The 19,097-nt window shown below is 53.5% G+C and overlaps 2 protein-coding genes across 4 annotated transcripts; one reads left to right on the top strand and one right to left on the bottom strand.

The window, feature by feature from the left end:
- Positions 1-1,315: 1,315 nt before the first annotated feature.
- On the bottom strand, positions 1,316-10,069 carry LGI3 (leucine rich repeat LGI family member 3). 2 transcript variants are annotated; one of them, XM_058720379.1, is made up of 8 exons: positions 9,615-10,062; positions 8,637-8,708; positions 7,715-7,786; positions 7,298-7,369; positions 7,123-7,194; positions 6,192-6,361; positions 5,879-6,043; positions 1,316-3,702 (listed from the first exon to the last, which is right to left on the bottom strand). In XM_058720379.1, the coding sequence occupies exons 1-8, from the start codon at positions 9,818-9,820 to the stop codon at positions 2,885-2,887; spliced, it is 1,647 nt and encodes a 548-aa protein (XP_058576362.1). In that variant the 5' UTR covers positions 9,821-10,062; the 3' UTR covers positions 1,316-2,884. The 2 variants fall into 2 exon arrangements, with proteins under 2 accessions (XP_058576362.1, XP_058576363.1); XM_058720380.1 differs by lacking the exon at positions 5,879-6,043 and having other exon boundaries at positions 9,615-10,069.
- A 5,946-nt stretch (positions 10,070-16,015) lies between these two features.
- Positions 16,016-18,758, top strand: SFTPC (surfactant protein C). Of its 2 annotated transcripts, XM_058720377.1 has the most exons (7): positions 16,016-16,148; positions 16,852-17,010; positions 17,340-17,462; positions 17,717-17,827; positions 17,996-18,079; positions 18,204-18,351; positions 18,552-18,758. In XM_058720377.1, the coding sequence occupies exons 1-6, from the start codon at positions 16,080-16,082 to the stop codon at positions 18,339-18,341; spliced, it is 684 nt and encodes a 227-aa protein (XP_058576360.1). In that variant the 5' UTR covers positions 16,016-16,079; the 3' UTR covers positions 18,342-18,351; positions 18,552-18,758. The 2 variants fall into 2 exon arrangements, with proteins under 2 accessions (XP_058576360.1, XP_058576361.1); XM_058720378.1 differs by lacking the exon at positions 17,996-18,079 and having other exon boundaries at positions 16,017-16,148.
- The last annotated feature ends 339 nt before the right edge of the window (positions 18,759-19,097 follow it).

The following is a 19,097-nucleotide window of genomic DNA, read 5'->3' as shown; positions in this document are numbered from 1 at the left end:
AGTCACCCAGCTACACTGGGTTGCTGAGCAACTCTCTGGACACACAGATGCACCCCCAGGGCAGGTGACCAGGCAGGCATTCGGGGAGAGAAGAAAGCTGGGCATTCGGGGAGAGAAGTGTCTCCCACCCCTAGAAGGAGTCCTGGGGGGAAGTGACAGAATGATGTTTATCTTCCTACTGGGCAACAGAGTGCCAACGTGTCTGAGAGACTCAACCCACTTTCCCTGGCAACTTCTCCCTGGCACAATATGAGGGTCCATTGCCCATTTGAAAAAGCAGAACAGGAATTCCCAGGACAGTATGGCTGTGGGGCCTGAGGGGCACCTGCTAAGCCAAGAACACATGAATGTGGTTTGAAGAGGTGGAAACCCAGACATGTCACCTAGGAGACTCCACTTTGAGGACTCTTCAGGGGCAGGCTTGGCTGGTCATCTGAGGCTACAGGTGAGACATAAGGCACAGGGGCTCTGAGACTGACGGCTAAGGAACCCTCAGCCACAGACGGCAGTTCTCCCCAAAGATCAACCTTCTCTCCCACCAAGCACTCTTCTCTGAGCCACCTCTGTATCTCATATGGTCCTAAAGACCAATACAAATCATAATTCTGTGACAGACACACTATTCCAAGGGTCTTTCATATATTAATGTATTGTATATTTAATGCATTTACATTTCACACTAACCCTGTCAGGTATGTATCTCGATTATCCACCTTTCATAGATGAGAAAACTGAGATACAAATAGGCTAAGTAACAGGGTTGAGGCCACCCCTGCTAGTAAGTGGCAGAATCAAGAACTGACAGTGTACGTTTTATTATCTACTTTACAGAAGGAGAAACCAAAGGCCAGGGAAATCAGTCAACTTGCTTGAAATCTCACACATAGGGCAAGGGCTGGCAGCAATGGGGGAAGGGGAGAGGAGAGGAGAGGAGAGGGACTGCTGAGCTTGTCTTTGGCTATGTTGGTTGGAGTTGACCTAACAGAGGGACAGACTCCAATCTCAGTGGGCCCCAAGACTGTGATCTCCAGGAAGAAACAGCTGGGTCATGAGTCAGCCACAGGTGGTAGAGACTAGTTACACTTTCTCTGCACCTGAGTATCATCACCATGAACTCCTGACTCCAGGACCAGCTGACCTTGGGGTGCCCACTTGCTCCTCTGAGGAAAGAGAACATGGAAGAAGGGAGTCTGAACGCTAATGCTGCCCCCCCCCCCCCCACCTCCGTGAATAGCAGGGACAGAGAGCACAGCCCTGGCTCTGTTCTCAGTGAAACAGCTACCACCAAAGCCACTGGACACCTGAGAGCCAGCAATGGGGTAGGAAATTTTTATTTGCAGCAGTGAGTCGTAACATTGCCCCCAAGTGCCCCTGGGCATCTTGCCACCAGTACGCCCTCACACAGCTTGGGCACAGGGAGGTTTCCCCACCCTGTGTCTTCTCCACTGGCCTCCAGCTCAGAACTACCTATTCCCAGCATACAGCAGAGGGCAGCAGAAGCTTGACTCCCAGGTGCTACTCCCACAGGACCCTCACCCCCTCCACCACTCAGCTTGCTTTAGAAGGCAATGCACCTGGGGCCTGTCTCTGTGGACTAGAGAGGTCCCAGGATCCCCCAAGATGCTCTCTATCCCTGCTCTACTCTTGGCACCCACCCAGTTGGCTCATGTTTGCAGAGTCCCTGGCTCGGCCAGCTCTTGGACCCACCTAAAGGAGCCTACACAGCTCAAGGTCCAGTCCCAAAGGTGGGGCTGAACGACAGGGTGGTCTGAGGCTTCGGCAGCTATAGTAAAGAAAAGCTGGAAGGCTTTTATCTGGGTGGTCTCCTGTCCACAGGTGAGCGGCATTCAGGATCAGAGCAGGAAACTCCAGTAAGAACAGAGAGCCCTAAGAAGAAGTTAGGGTCTGGGGCGCCTGGGTGGCTCAGTCGGTTAAGCGTCCGACTTCAACTCAGGTTACCATCTCGCAGTCCGTGAGTTCGAGCCCCGCGTCGGGCTCTGGGCTGACGGCTCGGAGCCTGGAACCTGCTTCCGATTCTGTGTCTCCCTCTCTCTCAGCCCCTCCCCCGTTCATGCTCTGCCTCTCTCTGTCCCAAAAATAAATAAACGTAAAAAAAAAAAAAAAAAAAAAAGAAGTCAGGGTCTGCTGTTGTTATTGCTTTGGGCAGAGGGGCTTTGCCCCCAGGAGATCAAGCTGGTGTCCAGAGGCTGACACCACCAGGGATGAGCAGAGGAGGGTGGGTACTGTGTGTCTTCTCCAAGAAGAGAGACAAGGTGATGAAAGAGAGCCTCTTTAGGCAGCACTGAACCTGCATGTGTGCACACAGAAATGGGAGTGTCAGCAGGTGTGTGTGCATGTGTCCACGTGTGCATGCAGAAGTACAGCATGGGTGAGTGAGCCCAGCAGTGTGAAGGATGTGGCTGTGGGCTGCAGGGCAGAGCACAAGTAGGTAAACAGACACCTGGAGCACCAACAGGAGAAACTGGGGAGTAGGAAGAATAAGCTGAAAAACAAGAGGGGGGTGGCCCTGCCCTTCCTTCCCGTACTCCTTCCCTGGGGCCGGAGCACGGGGAAAGCAGCAGACCAAGGGGGGGCCTTTAGGTAGGGTGTGGGGCAGACAAGTGTCCACATATGAGAGGGCACAGGGTTGCTGGGTTGCCTGTTGCATATACAAGTCTTCATGCTGATTACAACTATGACAAGTGGCTCTCCTGGGCCAGTCCACAGTGTGGCCCATGCTCATGGGGGGTGCGGAGGGTGTATGTGAGGGCATGTACACAGGTTGGCTACATGTGTCTTCACATGGGCACACATGCTGCTCACACAGAGACTTCTGTTCAGCCTCGAGTGGCTGCCCGAGGAACACAGAGGCCTCGGCACCCCTCTAGGCACTGAGATCCACCACTATGTGTCGGTACACGAGCGTCTGTCCCTTGAAGCTAGGGGCCAGGAGCAGCTGAGCATCCCCAGCAGGCATGTAGCAGAAGGCCCGAGGGGCCTGCACAGCCAGCTCCTGGAACCGCACAAACTTTTGGCGCCCCTCATCCCACTGGTAGATCTGCGTGAAGGAGAAGTCGCTGCCCAGTGCCAGGTAGCGGCGGCCACCGACGAGGAAGGGCTGCATGGCCAGCGAGCCCCTGGAGGGCAGGGCCTGCACTTCAGAGAAACGGGTGCCCTCCCAGCGCAGGATCTTGGAGTCACCGATGTAGCGGCTGAGACACAGGTAGCTGTCGCGCCCAGCACGGAAGTGTTTCACAGCCTGGGCATCAGGCACCTGGGTCACCTCACCCTGGGCCACAAACTGCTTCTGGGTGCGGCTCCACTGATAGATGACAGGTGCCTGGGAGCTACTAGACACAATCAACCGTGGCTTGCCCTCGCCATCTACAAACTCCAGGTCAGTGTCACGGTGCCAGGCATGCAGGGCCTGGTGGGAGTAGAAGCCATTCTGGTGCCAGCGGTAGAGGCTGGTGGCACCCGCCTTGGAGCTGTCGGCCACGGCAAAGTACCAGTCGCCGTCAATGCGGAAAGCCTCCAGGTCGTTGGGCTTGCGCACACGCTGTGGGTCGATATCCTGCAGCTTGGTGAAGCGTGTGGTGTTGGGGTCCCAGTGGTAAATGTAAGATCCACCGAACAGCTGGGCCACAACCACATACAGCTGGCTGTCTACCACCATTGGCTTGCAGTGCACTGCAGAGGGGGCTGCCAGGGTGGAGGGAAGCATGGTGGAGGCAGTGTCAGGCAGCCGCGGGCCCCCAGCCCACGCCATGCCCTCGGCAAAGGGGGTCAGTTCCCTCCAGCCCCGGGCCAGAACTAAGTCTCTCCCCTAGAGCATCCCTCCCCCTGATGCCCACCCACTTTTCACAGCTAATAATCTGTCTCAGCATCATGCTCCCTCCGCCCTTGCTCCCAGAGTTTAAATATAAGCTGACACTAAGCACAAAATAGGTATCCCTAGCTATTGACCCGTTGTTTATCCATAATGTCATTATTGAACTTTTATTGTGTGAAGTCACTGTGCTAAGTGTGAACACAGTTCCTCAATTAATCACTCCGAAGTGGAATCTATTATTTTGCCCAGAAGCAGGCTCAGAGTCTAAGTGACTTGCCCAAAGCTACCTGACTGGCCAGATGCCAGGAAGGGGAAGGAGGAAGAGTCTGTGCCTATCCACAGCCTGGTGATACAGCCAAGGTATACAAAATGACAGCTTGATGTTTGGATAGTTGTGTATGAAAATGCATTCTCCTAAGAACTCCTACTTTTGAAAGGGCCTTAATGTATGAGGACGTCCACACAAATGTATTTGTCAACAACCAGACAGATCTGACCCCTTCTCAGGCACCCAAAGCACATGGGGCCACACTCTTTACCTATCTTGGTGTCCCCAGTCATCTCCTCTCCACCTCTCCCCTCTCCTTCTCCCCTCCCCTCCCCTCCCTTCTCCTTTCCTCTCCTCTCTTCCTTCCTCCTCCTGCTTCACCCATCCTCCTCCCCCCCTCCTCTCTCCCCAAGAAAGCTCATGCTGAGCCCCAGGCTCTGGCAGTCACCCCTGAATCCCTTCCACAGCCTTGGTGCACCTGTGTAGATACTGATGATTCCCCCAGCACCCAAGCTGCAGCTCAGAGCCTCCCTGCCCACACACCCAAAAGCACCTCAAACTCCAGCTGGCCATTACTGAGCAGATATGTGCCCCCAAACCTGGTCCTCTTCTCCCTCTGTGTTCTCAGCTTCAGTTTGTGGCTTCACCCAGTCCCCCCCTACCAGAAACCTAAAGCTATCCCCAACACCTCCCTGTCTCTCACTCACCCACAACTAATTAGTCCTGAGTCCTGTCAATCCTCCCTTCTGCTTTCTAATATAGTTTGTGTAGGATTGCTGTTATTTTCTTTCCATAAATGTGTTATAGAATTTATCAGGGAGACCATCTGGCCCTGGAGTCTTCTTTTCGGGGAAGTTTTTGTTTTGTTTTGCTTTTGTTTTAATAAGGACTTTAAGTTCTTTTAGAGATACAGGGCAATTTAAATTTTCTGTTTCATCTTGTGTCAGTTCGCTCCTCCTTTCTAAATCTATCTCTCCACCCCACTACTATTGCCCCAGTCCAGGTTCCAGCAGATCCCTCTAATAGTGTGCCCACATGACTTGGCCCATGCCAAGCCACTCTCCATGCCGCATACAGAGAGAGTGTTCTAAAATACAGGTTGGATTGGTTCACACACTCTGCTCAAAACCTGTCCATGACCTGGTCCTCATGTCTTTTGGGTTTCATCTGCCTCTCTCCACTTTGAACCATATGGTGCAGTCAAATGAGCTGCTTATGGTTTACACATGTACACATTCATACACTAAGCTGTTGCACTCCTTCTTGAATTTGCTCATGTTGTTCTCTCTGCCAGAATATACTTTCTGCATTTTTTCTCTGAGCTAGGTATCCCTCAGCCTTCTAGATTCAGCTCAAATTCAGTGGATCCCAAACTGAGCTCACTAGCCACTCCCATCTCCTCCTTGGTTTACAGGCCCCACCCAGTTACTTAAGCCAGGCTCTTAGGCATCACCTCTGACTTGTCCTTCACCCTCACCTTCAAGACTCAGCTCAGGTGTCTGCTCCACTAGGAAGCCTTCCTTGATTGTCCAGGGTACAGCTCTCCTTTGCGGTCCCAGAGCATCATGTACATATCTCCCTCCTCACACCCATCTATTACATGAATGTTATCTGTGTATATGTTGGCCTCTCCCCCAAAGACTGGAAAGTTATTATGGGCAGAGACCATGTCTCATCTATCTCTCTACCTATAGGAACCCACTGGAGAGGAACAATGAAGCCCATCCCCACCCCAACCCCTTAAAGTGGGGCCAGCACAGCCAGACTGGGGCAGGTACCTGGGATTCTATCATAATCTCGAAGCTGCCGTTCAACATAGTCCCACTTGAGGACGGTGCAAGCGCTGGCACCTGGCTGGGCCAGAGCCAAATAGAGGTCACTGGAGTAAAGGAAGGGCTCGGCTGATACTGCTGGGAAGGGCAGGGTCTGGTACAGCACAAAATCTGCAGGGTCAAGAAGTGAGGGGTGGGGTGAAGAAGGGTAAGAGCTTGTTGGGTGATAAGGTTGCTGGATTGCAAGGCCAATGTTGGGGGTGGTTCTGGCAGTGCCTGTGGGGCTGCCCTGGGGAGGTCTGCTGGGGGCATCTCCTACCTGTGGTGATGCAGTCGAACTCCCGCAGCGGCAAATCCTGCACCTTGTGCTCTTGGAAGCGGGGCGGGCTGGCGCAATAGATGGGAGCCACCGTGGTGTTGGTATGCACCAGCCACTCCACCAACCACTTCACTTTGCAGTCACAGTTGAGTGAGTTGCCCCGCAGGTCCCTGGATCATGAGGGTGACGGAGGGAATATAGAAAGGAACAGGCTCCCAGCTGTTCTGCCCACCCAGGCTCTCTAGGTTTTTAGAAGTAGGTATAATCAAGGCCACTGCTGGCTTTTCACATGGCATCTTTGCACAGATTAGAGAAAGGTTCCCCTGGGGGTAGGTACACCCCTGTGGAGACATGCTTGGCCAGTGGAGTGGGAGCTGAGTTTTAGTCCCTACTTGCCTCCTAGATCAGGGGCCTTTAGCAGTGTAGAACCTGCACAACTATGTTACATCTCAGTTCCTCCAGACCTTCCACAATCCTGGGTTGGTTTTCTTCTTGTGTAAGTACTGATTGATTGTGGCTATGCTCTAGGACTTCAGTGAAGGTTCAAATCAAACATAGATTTAAAAAGCACGTGTTTGGGGGCACGTGGATGGCTCAGTGGGTTAAGCACCTGACTCTTGGTTTCGGCTCAGGTCGTGGTCTCATGGTTCATGGGATTCAGACCCACTGACATCATGGAACCTACTTGGGATTTTCTCTCTCCCTCTCTCTCTGCCCCTCCCCCCCTCAAAATAAATAAATAAACTTAAAAAAAAACATATACACATGGTGTCTCGTGTGCATGAACACAGCCTTCCGGGAGGCATCTCCAAACCCAAGCCCTCCCAGCCTCTCAAGACCTTATGATCTTCCCAATTCTGGCTCCCACACCGCTCCCTCCAGGGATGCGCCCCTCTGTGGCATTGTTAAAAGAAGTAGGGCTCAGCCTTACAAGTCACTCAGGATGTCCAAGGGCCGAAAGATGTCTCTAGGCAGTGTCTGCAGATTATTGTTGGCCAGCGATCTGCAAGAGAGACCCTGAGTCACCTGAAGATTGTGGCTAAGGCCATAGGCCACAGGAGGTGAAGGGCTTTGGTCTGGTGTGCTTATGTACATGATGTACTCACAGGTGTGTCAAAGACTTGAGTCCTCTGAAGGTAAACTTGGATAGTGCCCAGATGTCATTGTTCTCAATGAAGCTGGAGAAAATGAGAACTTGTCTTAGATGCCACTCAGCATCCCAGACCCCCAACCAGCTATTTCCCTCTGCTCCATCTAGATTCCTGCCCATGGTCCTAAGCCAGGCTTCCATTCTGATTCTGGAGACATTAAGCCTGTGGTGACAGGGCATCCAGGCAGGATGGTTTAGGCAGAGGGATGGATGAAATGACCCTCTGCTCGGGTCCTGTGGTCAGAGGATCCAAGGGCTCTCCACTCCCTCCATCTTCCCCTGGCCTTCCTCATTTACCCTCCCCTCTCAGTCCACCCAGGTCCCAGCTCCCTCCTCCCTTCTAGTTCCCATTTCCCGGTTCCTTGCCACACACAGGTACTGCAGGTGCGACAGTCCTGTGAAGGCATTGTCTCCAATCAGAGTAAACTTGTTGGAGTTGAGTAACCTGGAGAGACAGAGGGAGAATTAGAGCTTCCAAGCCTGTGCCCGCTGTGCCAGCCCCCAGCCTGTTGCCTCACCCTGGGGATTCCTCACAGACTGGCTGTCCTGCCACCCCACCTTGGGACCCCAGCCCCAGCCGGGAGCCCCAGAGAAGCCCAGCAGCAAGACTAGCCAGGAGCCTGTTCTAGTCCCAGAATCTTCTTCAAGGGTAGAAACAGCCAGGGGCAGATCTCTCTGGTCAAGCTGGGTCCTTCCCACTGCATCATTCCTGTCTCCATCACCACTCTCTGCCTCCTACCCTCACCCCAGCTCACTCTGTCCCTTTCAGACTGGTGGTGAGTTTGAGGATAACCCACAGTGAAAAGGAGTTGGGGTAACTCACAAGCACCCTTTCCTGCAATTGACTCTCCAAACAGAAACATTCCCTATTACAATTCCACACCCTCTCCTCCCTCCCTTTCAACCCCCAACTCTTCCTTCAAATCCTGGTGTCAGCGGTCTCTATGATGACCCTTCTCCCTGCAGTGTCCATCCTATGGCACCAGCCCAAGTTACTGACCCCAGTTCTTTTGGGTCTCCAGAGGAGGCAAGTCCATTCCTAATTGGGCCCTAAATATCCACTCTTGGCTTTTGCATGCAACCCCCACCTTCTTTCTCCCCACTGCGGCTCCCTTCACCCTTCCTGACTCTATGCTGCTGCACCTTTTGTGGCTATCCCATCCAGTAAAAGTAAGGGACACCTGCATCTTAATCTCCAATGGCTATCTTCACCTGCTCTCCTCCCCTCAGTCCAGGGTCTGCCCCCTTCCACTGCCCCACCCCCTACCAGCCCTTCCTCAAGGCCCTGTCCATACAGGAACTGCAGCAGTGGCAGGTGGGAAAACGCTCCATCCTGGATCTCCGAGAAGGCAGCATTCACCAGCGTCCTGCAGGGGACACATGAGTCAGTACTGTGGGGACTTTGCAGGGACTGGGGGGGTGGGGGTGGGAGGGGCGGGGTTCACAAGGTGAACAGGGCAATTGTTCTGTGCACACTTGCCCTGGAAACCACTCATTTCACCAGCCTGGGCCACCCACCTAGGGCTATCTTTCTCTTCTCCTCATAAACTCATTGCCTTCTGTCTCACTATCCTCCCCTACTGCCTCCCTCAGCACCAGTGGCCCCAGGCTCAGCTTCCCCTTCAGCCAAAAGAAGGTTCCATCACCCACACCCTCAAGATCATCCAAACACCCACAGTGTGCTGGGTGCTGTGGAGGGATGGGGTACTGGGATGGCGGTGGGGATTAGCACCCTGCTTTCAAGGACCACACAGCTCATCTATTTCCTGAGGCCACTTAACTGCAAGTGACGGGCTGGCTGGCCCAGTGCCAGAGTGGATGGGAGACCAGTGGCAGGCGTCTGTCCCCAGACAGGGCACTGTGTGGGTATATCCCACTTCTATCCCTCCCCCTGATTCCACCCTCCCTCCCTCCACAAAAAGCCTTTCTGCCCTTGGTGTGACATCACAGGCAGGAGCCCACATGCTCTTGTAAACAACCCCTCCCCCATGTTCAGAGCCCCGCACACAGTAGGTCTCATTGATGCTGTCAGTGGTGATGATTCATTCTTGGCCATAAACTCCTGTTTTCCCCAGCCATGGCTGCTGAGCCTGCATGACTACAGAACTCCCTACCTGGAGGATGCCTTGAATCTCCAGTCCTGAGGACCCCTGGAGTATTCCTGCTCCCCACGCTTTGTAGACGGGGAGCAAGGGTTTTCCCATCCACTCCCAGAGAGGCTCTTGCCTTCCTCCCTCTCTCCGCTCCCCCACCTCGGAAGCCAGGGCACTCACAGAGAGATGACCTCGGAGGGCAGGTTCCTGGGCACTGCCTTAGAGTCCACGCAGAAGGCGGTGTCCCTGGTGCAGGAGCAGCTAGGCGGGCAGGGGGGCGTCTTGGGGGGCCTCTTGGCACTGACTTGCAGCATCAGGCAGAAGCCGAGCGTGGACAGCGCCAGCAGCCGGAGCCCGGAGCCCCGCCTGGCCCACAGCCCCGCCATGCTGACTGCAAGCAAGCTCTCCCTCGGGTCACCGGCCGCAGCCCCCGCCCCGCGGCTCTCCGCCACCCAGCGCGGGCTGGCACCTCCCGGCCACCGCCGCCAGCAGCCGCTGCCGCAGCTAGGGGCCCGGCTGCCCGCTGCGGAGAGTCGAGTCCTCCAGCCCTCGGCCGCGGGCTCCGTCCCCTCCCCTGCTCGTTCTCGCGAGCCGGCTGGGAGAGCTGCGCGGGCCCGGAGCCGAGCGAGGGCTGACCGGCGGGGGCGGGCGCGGACTGCGGCGGGGGCGCGCGCAAGGCCGAGGGGGGCGGGGAGCGGGGGTGGGGGGTGGGGGGACGGCGCGGGGAGTCCCGGGGTGGGAGTAGCCAAAGAAAGAAGTGGTTGCGGCTCTGGCCGCTGTATGCATTACCAGCGGTCTCTGGGGCCATCTGCTTGTGTGTCTGGCACCCAGAGGGTCTGTCGTGAGCGCAGGTGTGCGAGGTATACATGTGCATCCTATGATGGCATGACTGTGCACGCGCACACACCTGCCTCTGCACGGGAACGGGCACAAACTCCCTGCTGCGGACATTTCTGCATTGTGGGTCCACGTGCTCTGTGTGCCTGTATATCTGTCCTGGCCCTTAGGGGACACATCCTCTAAACAAGAGTTCATGGGTGTGTCATAAGCGCCATGTATGTGCATCTGTGTTCTTTTGTTTCCAAGAGCCAGTGAACAGAATGTGCCTGTGTGTCTCTGTGGGAAAAGGGAAATGTTTGTCACTGAGTTGGACTGGGAGTGTGTGGAATTCTGGAACATATCTCACTACCCAACCACAGACTGTTGAAGCTGGGAAGAGCTTTGGATGTTTTCCAGTCCATCTCTTTGTCACAAATGAGGAAACTGAGGCCCAAACTTGGAGGAAAGCAGCCAAGCTTTCCACAGTAGATGTCACATCCACTGTGTGGTGTGCCCTCTAGGCATGTAATCCTTCCAACCTTTTGAGGATGATAGTAAGCCCCCTTTTACAGATAAGAGGAGTGAGGCTGATAGTACCTGAAGAAAGCGACAGAACCAGGATTTCAACCCACAGTGCCCAATGCCAAAGTTCACAGTCATACTTCTACACCAGGAGTCTTCAAAGTGTGGTCCAGGGAGTCCAGGGGGCCTTGAGAACCTTCCAGGGAGTCGCTGAGGTCAAAACGATTGTCCTAATAATGTTAGAACATAATTTTACCTTTTCACTTTCATGCTTTCACAAAAGTATCCTGGAATTTTCCAAAGGCTACACAATATATCTTCTATTAAGCCAGAAATTAGGGGTGCCTGGGTGGCTCAGTCGACTGAGCATCCAACTTTAGCTCAGGTCATTATCTCACATCTCATGAGTTTGAGTCCCATGTTGGGCTCTGTGCTGACAGCTCAGAGCCTGGAATCTGCTTCAGATTCTGTGTTTCCCTCTCTCTCTGCCCCGCCCCTGCTTGTTCTCTGTCTCACTCTCGTTCAAAAATAATAAACACTAAAAAAATTTTTTTAAGCCAGAAATTAAAGAGATTTACAGAGGGGTGCCTGGGTGGCTCAGTCGGTTAAGCGTCTGACTTCAGCTCAGGTCATGATCTCGCGGTCTGTGGGTTCGAGCCCTGCGTTGGCTCTGTGCTGACAGCTCAGAGCCTGGAGCCTGTTTCAGATTCTGTGTCTCCCTCTTTCTCTGACACTCCCCTGTTCATGCTCTCTCTCTCTCTCTGTCTCAAAGATAAATAAACATTAAAAAAAAATAAAGAGATTTACAGAAATCCAAGGCAACAACATTCTTGCTACTAATTTCTTTTGCTTTGTAAAATAAATTTATTTAAAAATTATGTTATTTATGTTAAAACATAGAATGAGTTTATCGCAATTTTCATTAATTAACTAACATTTAAAAATAACATAAACAAAAACTCTTTGGGGCCCTCAGTATTTTTTAAGAATTTTAAGGGGTCCAGGGCATCTAGGTGGCTCAGTTGGTTAAGTGTCTGACTTTTGATTGCAACTCAGGTCATGATCTGCATAGGGCTCTGCACTGTCAGGATCTTGCTTAGGATTCTGTCTCCCTCTCTCTCTGCCCCTCCCCAGCTCACACACACGCTTTCACTCTCTCTCTCTCTCTCTCTCTCTCTCTCTCTCAAAATCAAATAAACTTTAAAAAAAAGAAGAAAAAGAAGGATGTTCTCAAAATGTTTGAGAACCGCTGCTCTATACCTCCCTGGGGGTCCTCATGGGGACTGACTGTACCAAAAGTTCACAGGTACAGGACAAGGGGAGACTTGGTCAGGTTGGCTGGGCTCTCAGTCTGGTATTCTTTCCACATCAAGCCAGGAAACTGAGATCAAGATCACTGGGTTTAAGATGTGTCCCCAGCTGTCCGCAGCCTCTGCCAGTGGGGGCCTCTCTGGTAGGAGCTTATGTCCATATTCTCTCAACCAGGGATGTCCCTTCCCTTTGATGCTCACTTGCCAATGCCCATCCAGCTGCCCGTGCTGCCCTCCCATGCCAGCTTGTGGGAATACAAGCAATGGGGGGTGGGGTACGTGGCTGGGGCAGCTGGGCAACCGTCCCCACTGGTCCCTGGCACGGCTCTGCCCAGCACACAAAGGGCAGAGTGAATCTTGTCCTAACCCCTGCAGCTGAAGAGCTGGAAGGAAGAAAAGAGGAGGCACACATAAAAGGAGTGGCTACCATAGGGCTTACATCACCCAAGGTTCTCCCAGAGGGGTTTAACCTGGAGACAGACAAAAAGAGGGAGTCTGGGTCCTACTGTCAGCTAATGAGAAGAGATGTCTTGGGCGGGGGGGGTCAGCGAAGTAGATGATGATAATCATGAAGATCAGCTTGATGATGTCATTGGATCCTCACAAGAGCTTGGAGAGGGAGACAGAATGGGCAGACTGGTGCCATTTCACAGTTGTCCACACTAAAGCCTAGAAAGGCAGAATGACTCTTTCAGGGTCCCAGAGCTGTCAGTGAAGCATTGCAATGTCCACATACTGAAGGAGCAAACTATCGACTGTTGGCCAAGAGCCACTTGGTGTTTGGCTATACCACTGAATATAATTCCATGTTGGCTGTGTGCATGCTCCTTGCCCTGCAACAGGTACACAGAATCCTCGGGGGAGCATGGTCTCAGGGCCAGTCCCAGGGAACATAGGGCAACAATAAGCACCCACATAGCTGAGGAGCACAGCAGTGGATGCTAAGTGGCAGGTTAAAGAGCAGCAGGAGACTGGGAGATTTTGGAGGAGGGATGGGACACTGCCTGGAGTGGTGTGGTCACAGAGCAGGTGCGATTGGCTCTTGTCTGGCCTTTTAGGGTGGGTGGCTCTCAGAGAGGTGGAGAGGCATCAAGGGTGGGATTTCCAGGGAAGAAAAATGGCCTCAGTAAAGACCAAGACATGAGAAGTCTACAACAGAGGGCTCTTGTTGGGGCTGAGGTGATAGCTATGCGTGCTCAGCTAAAGGTCCCTCCTCGCTTCCTGAGAAGGAAGACAAGGACCGCAAGACCTCTACTGGGTCAGTTCCAGAAGTCTCAGTGCTAGCATCTGGACTCCCCTTATGAAATTTGAGGGCAACGTTCTTTCCCCAATTGCTGAACAGGCAAAAACAAGTGTGTGTGTGTGGGGGGGGACCATAAAACTTGTGAGAATTACAGCCCAAGGGCAGCCTGCAGGGGAGACTGAGGACCTGAGAGAGCAGAGGCTTCTTTCCAACAGAGATTCCTTTCCCCGCACCAGCTGATGACGGCAAGCCCTACACACAGCGCCTGCTCAGAACAAGCTCCACAGCTGGACCATGCGGCCCCCTGAGATGCCCACAGGGACCCCGAGATGCTTGCAGTCCTCCTTGGCTCTCCTGCTGGCCTCCTGCCCACCTGGCTTAGGCCCAGTGCATGTGAGTCAGCCAATCAATCCCAGCGTTGCCTGGACAACCAGGGGCGGGCAGGGGTGGGCACTGCAGGCAGCTGTCTCCTACATCTGGCACCTGCACACAGCCAGCCTACACACAGTTGAGGCTACACACAGTTGAGGCTACACACAGTAGAGGCTACACACAGTAGAGGCTACACACAGTTGAGAGGAGGATGCTTCCCCCTCCTTCCTGGACCCCTCCCTCCTTCACTCCTCCTAGGACACTTGCTGTGAGAGGTTTTGGCAAATACTTAAAGGGGTAGTTGGGGCTATTGGAGGATGGTGGGAGCAAACACCCTTCCCTTCCCTCTCTCCTTCCCTGAGCTTCTCAGGCACTCTCAGCTCAGATGCCATGCTGTTGTGCAACCTGGAGGCTGAAGGCCCTCCAGCTGGAGAGAGGGTCCTTGTGGGGAAGGGCAACCTGCCAGTGCTGGAGAGCTGGGGGTCAGCTCATGACTGAATGGTAGGGCCAAGGTGTGGAGGGAGCCCCCAGGGCAGGGACAGGAACTGGGGTGAAGTGTTGGAGGTAAAGTGTCAGGAGGACAAGGGAGTTAGGCCTAGAGGAGTGAGAGTGGGGCTCTGACTTACACACTTATGGAAGTTCCAAGGTAAAGGCACTGACTATAGAGACCACCTGGCCTGGCAAGTGGAGGGGAACCCAAGAGAAAGGATGCAGCCATTAGTAGATTTGGTTTAGTACAACAAAGCAAAAGAAGTGGCTTTGAGGAAGGAGGTAAAGGGACAGAAGGGAGAAATAGAAGGTCCAGAAAGTGGATTATACTGGAATGAGTAGCATTCCCAAGGCAAATTTAGGATCCGAGGGTATAAAAAGAGGAACACAGAGGAATAGGGTCATAGGCAGCACCAAGCAGATGAGATTCAAGGAAGAGGGGATTGGGACCCCATCAGTCACCACACCCATCCCTGTGCAAGGCTGCTGAGGTATAAGAAAGAACTGTCAGGTGTGGAATCTGCTATCAAAAGCCCTCAACTTGATCTCTGAAAATGGTTACTATTCACTTGATGCAGAAAACCCACAAAATCACTCAAATCAAGAGGTTCAAATCTTCACATTCATTTTAAGAACACTCATGAAACTTCCCAGGTCATTAAGGGCATATCTATCTGAAAAGCCACCAGGTATCTGAAGGATGTCACTTTATAGAAGCAATGTGTGCCATTCCATCATCATAATGGTGGAGCTGATAGGTGTGTCCAGGCCAAATTGTGGGGCTGCGCACAGGGTCAGTGGCCTAAAAGGAGTGCTGGATTTTTACTGCACTTGCTTGAACATGTAGAGAGTAATGCTGAACTTAAGGGTTTAGAGGTACATTCTCTGGTCATCGAGCACATCCAGGTGAACAAAGCCCCCAAAATGAGCCACTAAATTTAGAGGGTTCATGGTGAGATTAATCCCAGCATGAGCTCTCCTTGCCACACTGAAATAATCCTTACTGAAACAGAGCAGATTGTTGCCAAACCAGATGAGGTTGCACAGATGAGAAAGATATCCCAGAAGAAACTGGAGAAACAACAGTATATGACCGGGGGATAAATTCAGCATAGAATAAATGGAAATGAAAGTAAAAGCGGTGGGGGGGGGGGGGGATGGCCTTCAGTTTACAAACAAGCCCAAAGCAAAGAAGGAAGAAACCACACATTAGTGGGTATGAATTTATAGCCAGAGGGGACAGAGTTTTCAGAATTAGGAAAAGAATGACCAGGGGCAAGTCTGAGGTTAGGTAGCAGATGTGCTGGAAGGGGCCAGGCAGGTGGCATACTTGAATTGAAAACGTGAGGTTCTCAGAGAAATGGCCATATATGGACCCCCACAAGGGATGCCAAAGCACAACCTGCCTTCAGCATTGCCTTTCTGGGTCCATAGGCACTGCCTCCTCACTCCTGTTCCTGGAGCTCATCCCTATGCATGAGAGAAATTCTGTTGGGAAATGTGGTGGACTCCCCATTGGGTTAGACCCCTGGCTGCCTGAGAGGTTCAAGCTGGCGGAAGAACAGGGAAAGCCACAAGACTGCAGGGGCAGGTGCCAGCAAGAAAGGCGGCCAATGCCAGGAAGACACCCACAGTGAGAGGCGCAGATTACCCAAGGGCAAATTTGCTCAGTGTGCCCAGCTTCGCTCTTGCCGGGGCCAAGAGGACTCATGTGCCACGGCCAAGAGCCCTTAGGCACTCTTGCAGCTGGCTTCTCCGGACATCAGTTCTGGAGGGCCAGGAACAAACAGGCTTCAAGGTCAAGGGCTTGGCTGGCAGAAGGGGCCTGGATCCTTCACCTCTGTCCCCTCTCCCTACTAGCACATATAAGATGCTAGTCACACTTAGGGGATGAGAGGGGAAGGCATCTGCAGCAAGATGGATGTGGGCAGCAAGGAGGTTTTGATTGAGAGCCCGCCGGTGAGTGTGACCGTGTGTGTATACGTGTGTGTGAGCTGGGCCCTGCTTCATCCAACCTCTCTGAGACTGTTTCCTCATCCAAATTCATTCATTTAACTAACCCGTGACTGTGCTAAGTTAGGGCAGGGACACCAACCACCAAGGCACAGTCCTTCGGGGAGACAGATGTGGCAGCCAATAATTCCAATGTGAGGGGCTGAGAGCCACCACAGTGGTCAGTAGAAAGGGCTATAGAGAGCGCTGTGTAAGCAGCCACTATTTGGGAAGTCACAGGAAGCTTTGTAGAGAAAATGACATTTGAACTGGCTCTGGAAAAATAGGTAGGAGCTCACTAGGTGGAAGAGGCAGACATTGTAGGAAGAAGGGGGTAGTATGTGTAAAGGCGGGGAGGTGTGAGAGATCGTGGATTATTTGGGGGAACAGAGAGGGACTGGGCATGGCCGGGGTGCCAGGGCTCTGGAGGAAACAGCAGATGAGACTAGCAAAGCAGACTCTCTTGGGTCTCTTCATGGTAGACTTCACATCTAAGCATTTCTGTTGGAATCCAGGCCACCTCTTCCAAGAAGCCTTCTCTGATCTCACCCTCTTCTGCATGTCCATAGCATTGGTGTCCAGCTGTGGGAGGGTATCCAGCTTGTGCAGGGAGAAGAAGGGCCAACTTCATGATCTCACACCTATCTCCCTGCCTGCCTCACCATGTCAGGACTACTCAGCAGCTCCCCGGGGCCGGTTCAGCATCCCCTGCTGCCCTGTGAACCTCAAACGCCTCCTCCTCATCGTCGTGGTGGTAGTCCTTGTGGTCGTGGTGATTGTAGGGGCCCTGCTAATGGGTCTTCACATGAGCCAGAAACACACCGAGATGGTGAGCAGGCCTGGGATGGAGTGGGCAGTGGACACAGGACATGCCAAACAGAGTGGCTGAATGGGCTGGGTAGACAATGAATGGTCCAAGGGAACCAGAGGGGAGGAGGCAAGGGTGCCTCAATAAAGGACAGAAGCACCTGGTGGCAAATCGGGCTTGGGTTTTTGCACCAGGCCTGTTGCTGGTATGGCAGCCTGTTCCTTCCAAGCTCTCTGAGCTATCAGGGAAGAAGGGATTGCATTTGAGTAAAGAGGGCTGAGAGTGGACATGGGTGCCAAAGGGATGAGTGGGGAAAGAGAAATGTCAGTCCATCCTATGCCCTCCCCCAGGTCCTAGAGATGAGCATTGGGGGACCAGAAGCCCAGCAGCGCCTGGCCCTGAGTGAGCGTGTGGGTACCACTGCCACCTTCTCCATTGGCTCCACTGGCATTGTAGTGTATGACTACCAGCGGGTGGGTATACCTGGACCGCCTGATGCTGGGGACGGGGGGCCAATGACGAGACTTTGCTAGACCCACCCAGCTGTGCCATTTCATGCATATCCATCTCTCCGCAGCCCCTAGCTCTTTTGCTTGCCCAGGCTGATCCCCAGATTCCAATATGACTGCCTTCGGTGCCTAACCTAGAGGGAGATAGCCCAGGATCAGGGTTAGGGAGTGAGTAAGGCAGGGCCTTTCTGAATGAACCCTGGGGTTTCTGTCCTCAGCTCCTGATTGCCTATAAGCCAGCCCCAGGAACCTGTTGCTACATCATGAAGATGGCTCCAGAGAACATCCCAAGTCTTGAGGCTCTCACCAGAAAGTTCCGGAACTTCCAGGTGGGTGTGTGAGTGAGGAGGAATAAGTTGTCCCCCTCCCAGGGCTGCTCGGAGGAGCATTTGAGATGACAGCTATTTGTCACCTGTAGAGCGCTGCTCCTTGTGGGCTGCCAGGTGAGTGCCCCTCTCCAGACTCACCTGTGTCACACCTTCCCTCCTATTCCCCAGCCCCGCCCTGATGCCAAGCTGCTGGCCTCAGCTGAGCCTCACCACTTGGGGGCTTCTGACTCCAGCACAGCCCCCTCTTTACTGGTAAGGAAACCAAGGCTTTTAGGAGGCTCAGAGAGATGGTCTCACATGCCTGAGGTCCCACAATAAGGGCCACAGGTGGAACAAAAACTCAGTTCCCAGGCTCAAAATCAGGTGCTCTTTCCAGGTCAAGCCTGCAGTGTCTACCTCTAAGCTGGGCCAGGAGGAGGTCCGTGATGCTGGCTCAGCATCCTCTGTGGACCTGGACTTCCTGGGCACCACTGTGAGCACCCTGTGTGGCGAGGTGCCCCTCTACTACATCTAGAACCCCTCAGGTGAGCAGGTGTGACTGCCAGGGCACTGAGCAGCTGTGGCCCAGGAAGGCTTGGGCCACCTCCCCATGTCAGCTGACCAAGCAACAGGGAGGATCCACTGAAGTCAGGTCATCTAGGGAGCTCAGGGGAGGGAAGGTTCATAGATACCTCCCCCCAGTCTCTCTCCCTCTCATAATAAACAGTGTTTCTTTGCTTCTCAGGGCCTGTGGACACCCCAAATGGACAGGAAAGATCCATGAGCAAAGGGTCTTTTGCAGAGACGCAGGAAGCTGCTCCTGCCCACACCACAGGGACTGGTGCTGGAGAAATGGGAGCTGTGGGGAGAGGGGGGAACGGGCAGCGGAGATGCTCCTGGGGCCAGGGGGCTACTACCATGAAAGAATAAAGCAACCCGATTGAAAAACGAAGGGTGAGCCTTTTCTATCTCCCACACCCTCTCGCTCCCGCTCTTGGTGGGTGGGTCAGGGGAAGGGTAGGACCTTGGGGAAGCAATGGGGGTTTCCCCTTCCCACTTCATCCAGGAGTGATGCGGGGGCGGGGGGCAGTGGCGAGGGGACTAGGCAATCCACGGGCTTGAGGCGCCCCCCAGTGGTGTCTCCCGAGGGAGGGAGAGAGACAGAGACAGCCAGACACCGAAAGACTGAACTAGAGAGACAGGGACCGCGATGGGAGAGAGCTAGGGTCGGAAAAAGGCAGAGACCAAGAGAGGCGGGCGGAGAAACGCAGTCAGAGACCGAGGGGGCAGA

Source organism: Neofelis nebulosa, chromosome 3, assembly GCF_028018385.1.
Source record: "Neofelis nebulosa isolate mNeoNeb1 chromosome 3, mNeoNeb1.pri, whole genome shotgun sequence".
NCBI classification, from domain to species: domain Eukaryota; kingdom Metazoa; phylum Chordata; class Mammalia; order Carnivora; family Felidae; genus Neofelis; species Neofelis nebulosa.
Note: the sequence above shows the minus strand (reverse complement) of the source record. Positions and strands in the feature narration are given on the sequence as shown.

Bases quoted from the DNA above. Each gene is read 5' to 3' on its own strand.
- SFTPC (XM_058720377.1), top strand. From the start codon at position 16,080: ATGAGAGGGGAAGGCATCTGCAGCAAGATGGATGTGGGCAGCAAGGAG. The intron at 17,463-17,716 runs GTGGGTATACCT...TTCTGTCCTCAG, and splicing joins TAGTGTATGACTACCAGCGG to CTCCTGATTGCCTATAAGCC. The intron at 18,080-18,203 runs GTAAGGAAACCA...TGCTCTTTCCAG, and splicing joins GCACAGCCCCCTCTTTACTG to GTCAAGCCTGCAGTGTCTAC.
- LGI3 (XM_058720379.1), bottom strand. From the start codon at position 9,820: ATGGCGGGGCTGTGGGCCAGGCGGGGCTCCGGGCTCCGGCTGCTGGCG. The intron at 7,370-7,714 runs GTGTGTGGCAAG...CATTTTCTCCAG, and splicing joins CTGTCGCACCTGCAGTACCT to CTTCATTGAGAACAATGACA. The intron at 3,703-5,878 runs GTACCTGCCCCA...CCACCCTGGCAG, and splicing joins AGATTATGATAGAATCCCAG to CCCCCTCTGCAGTGCACTGC.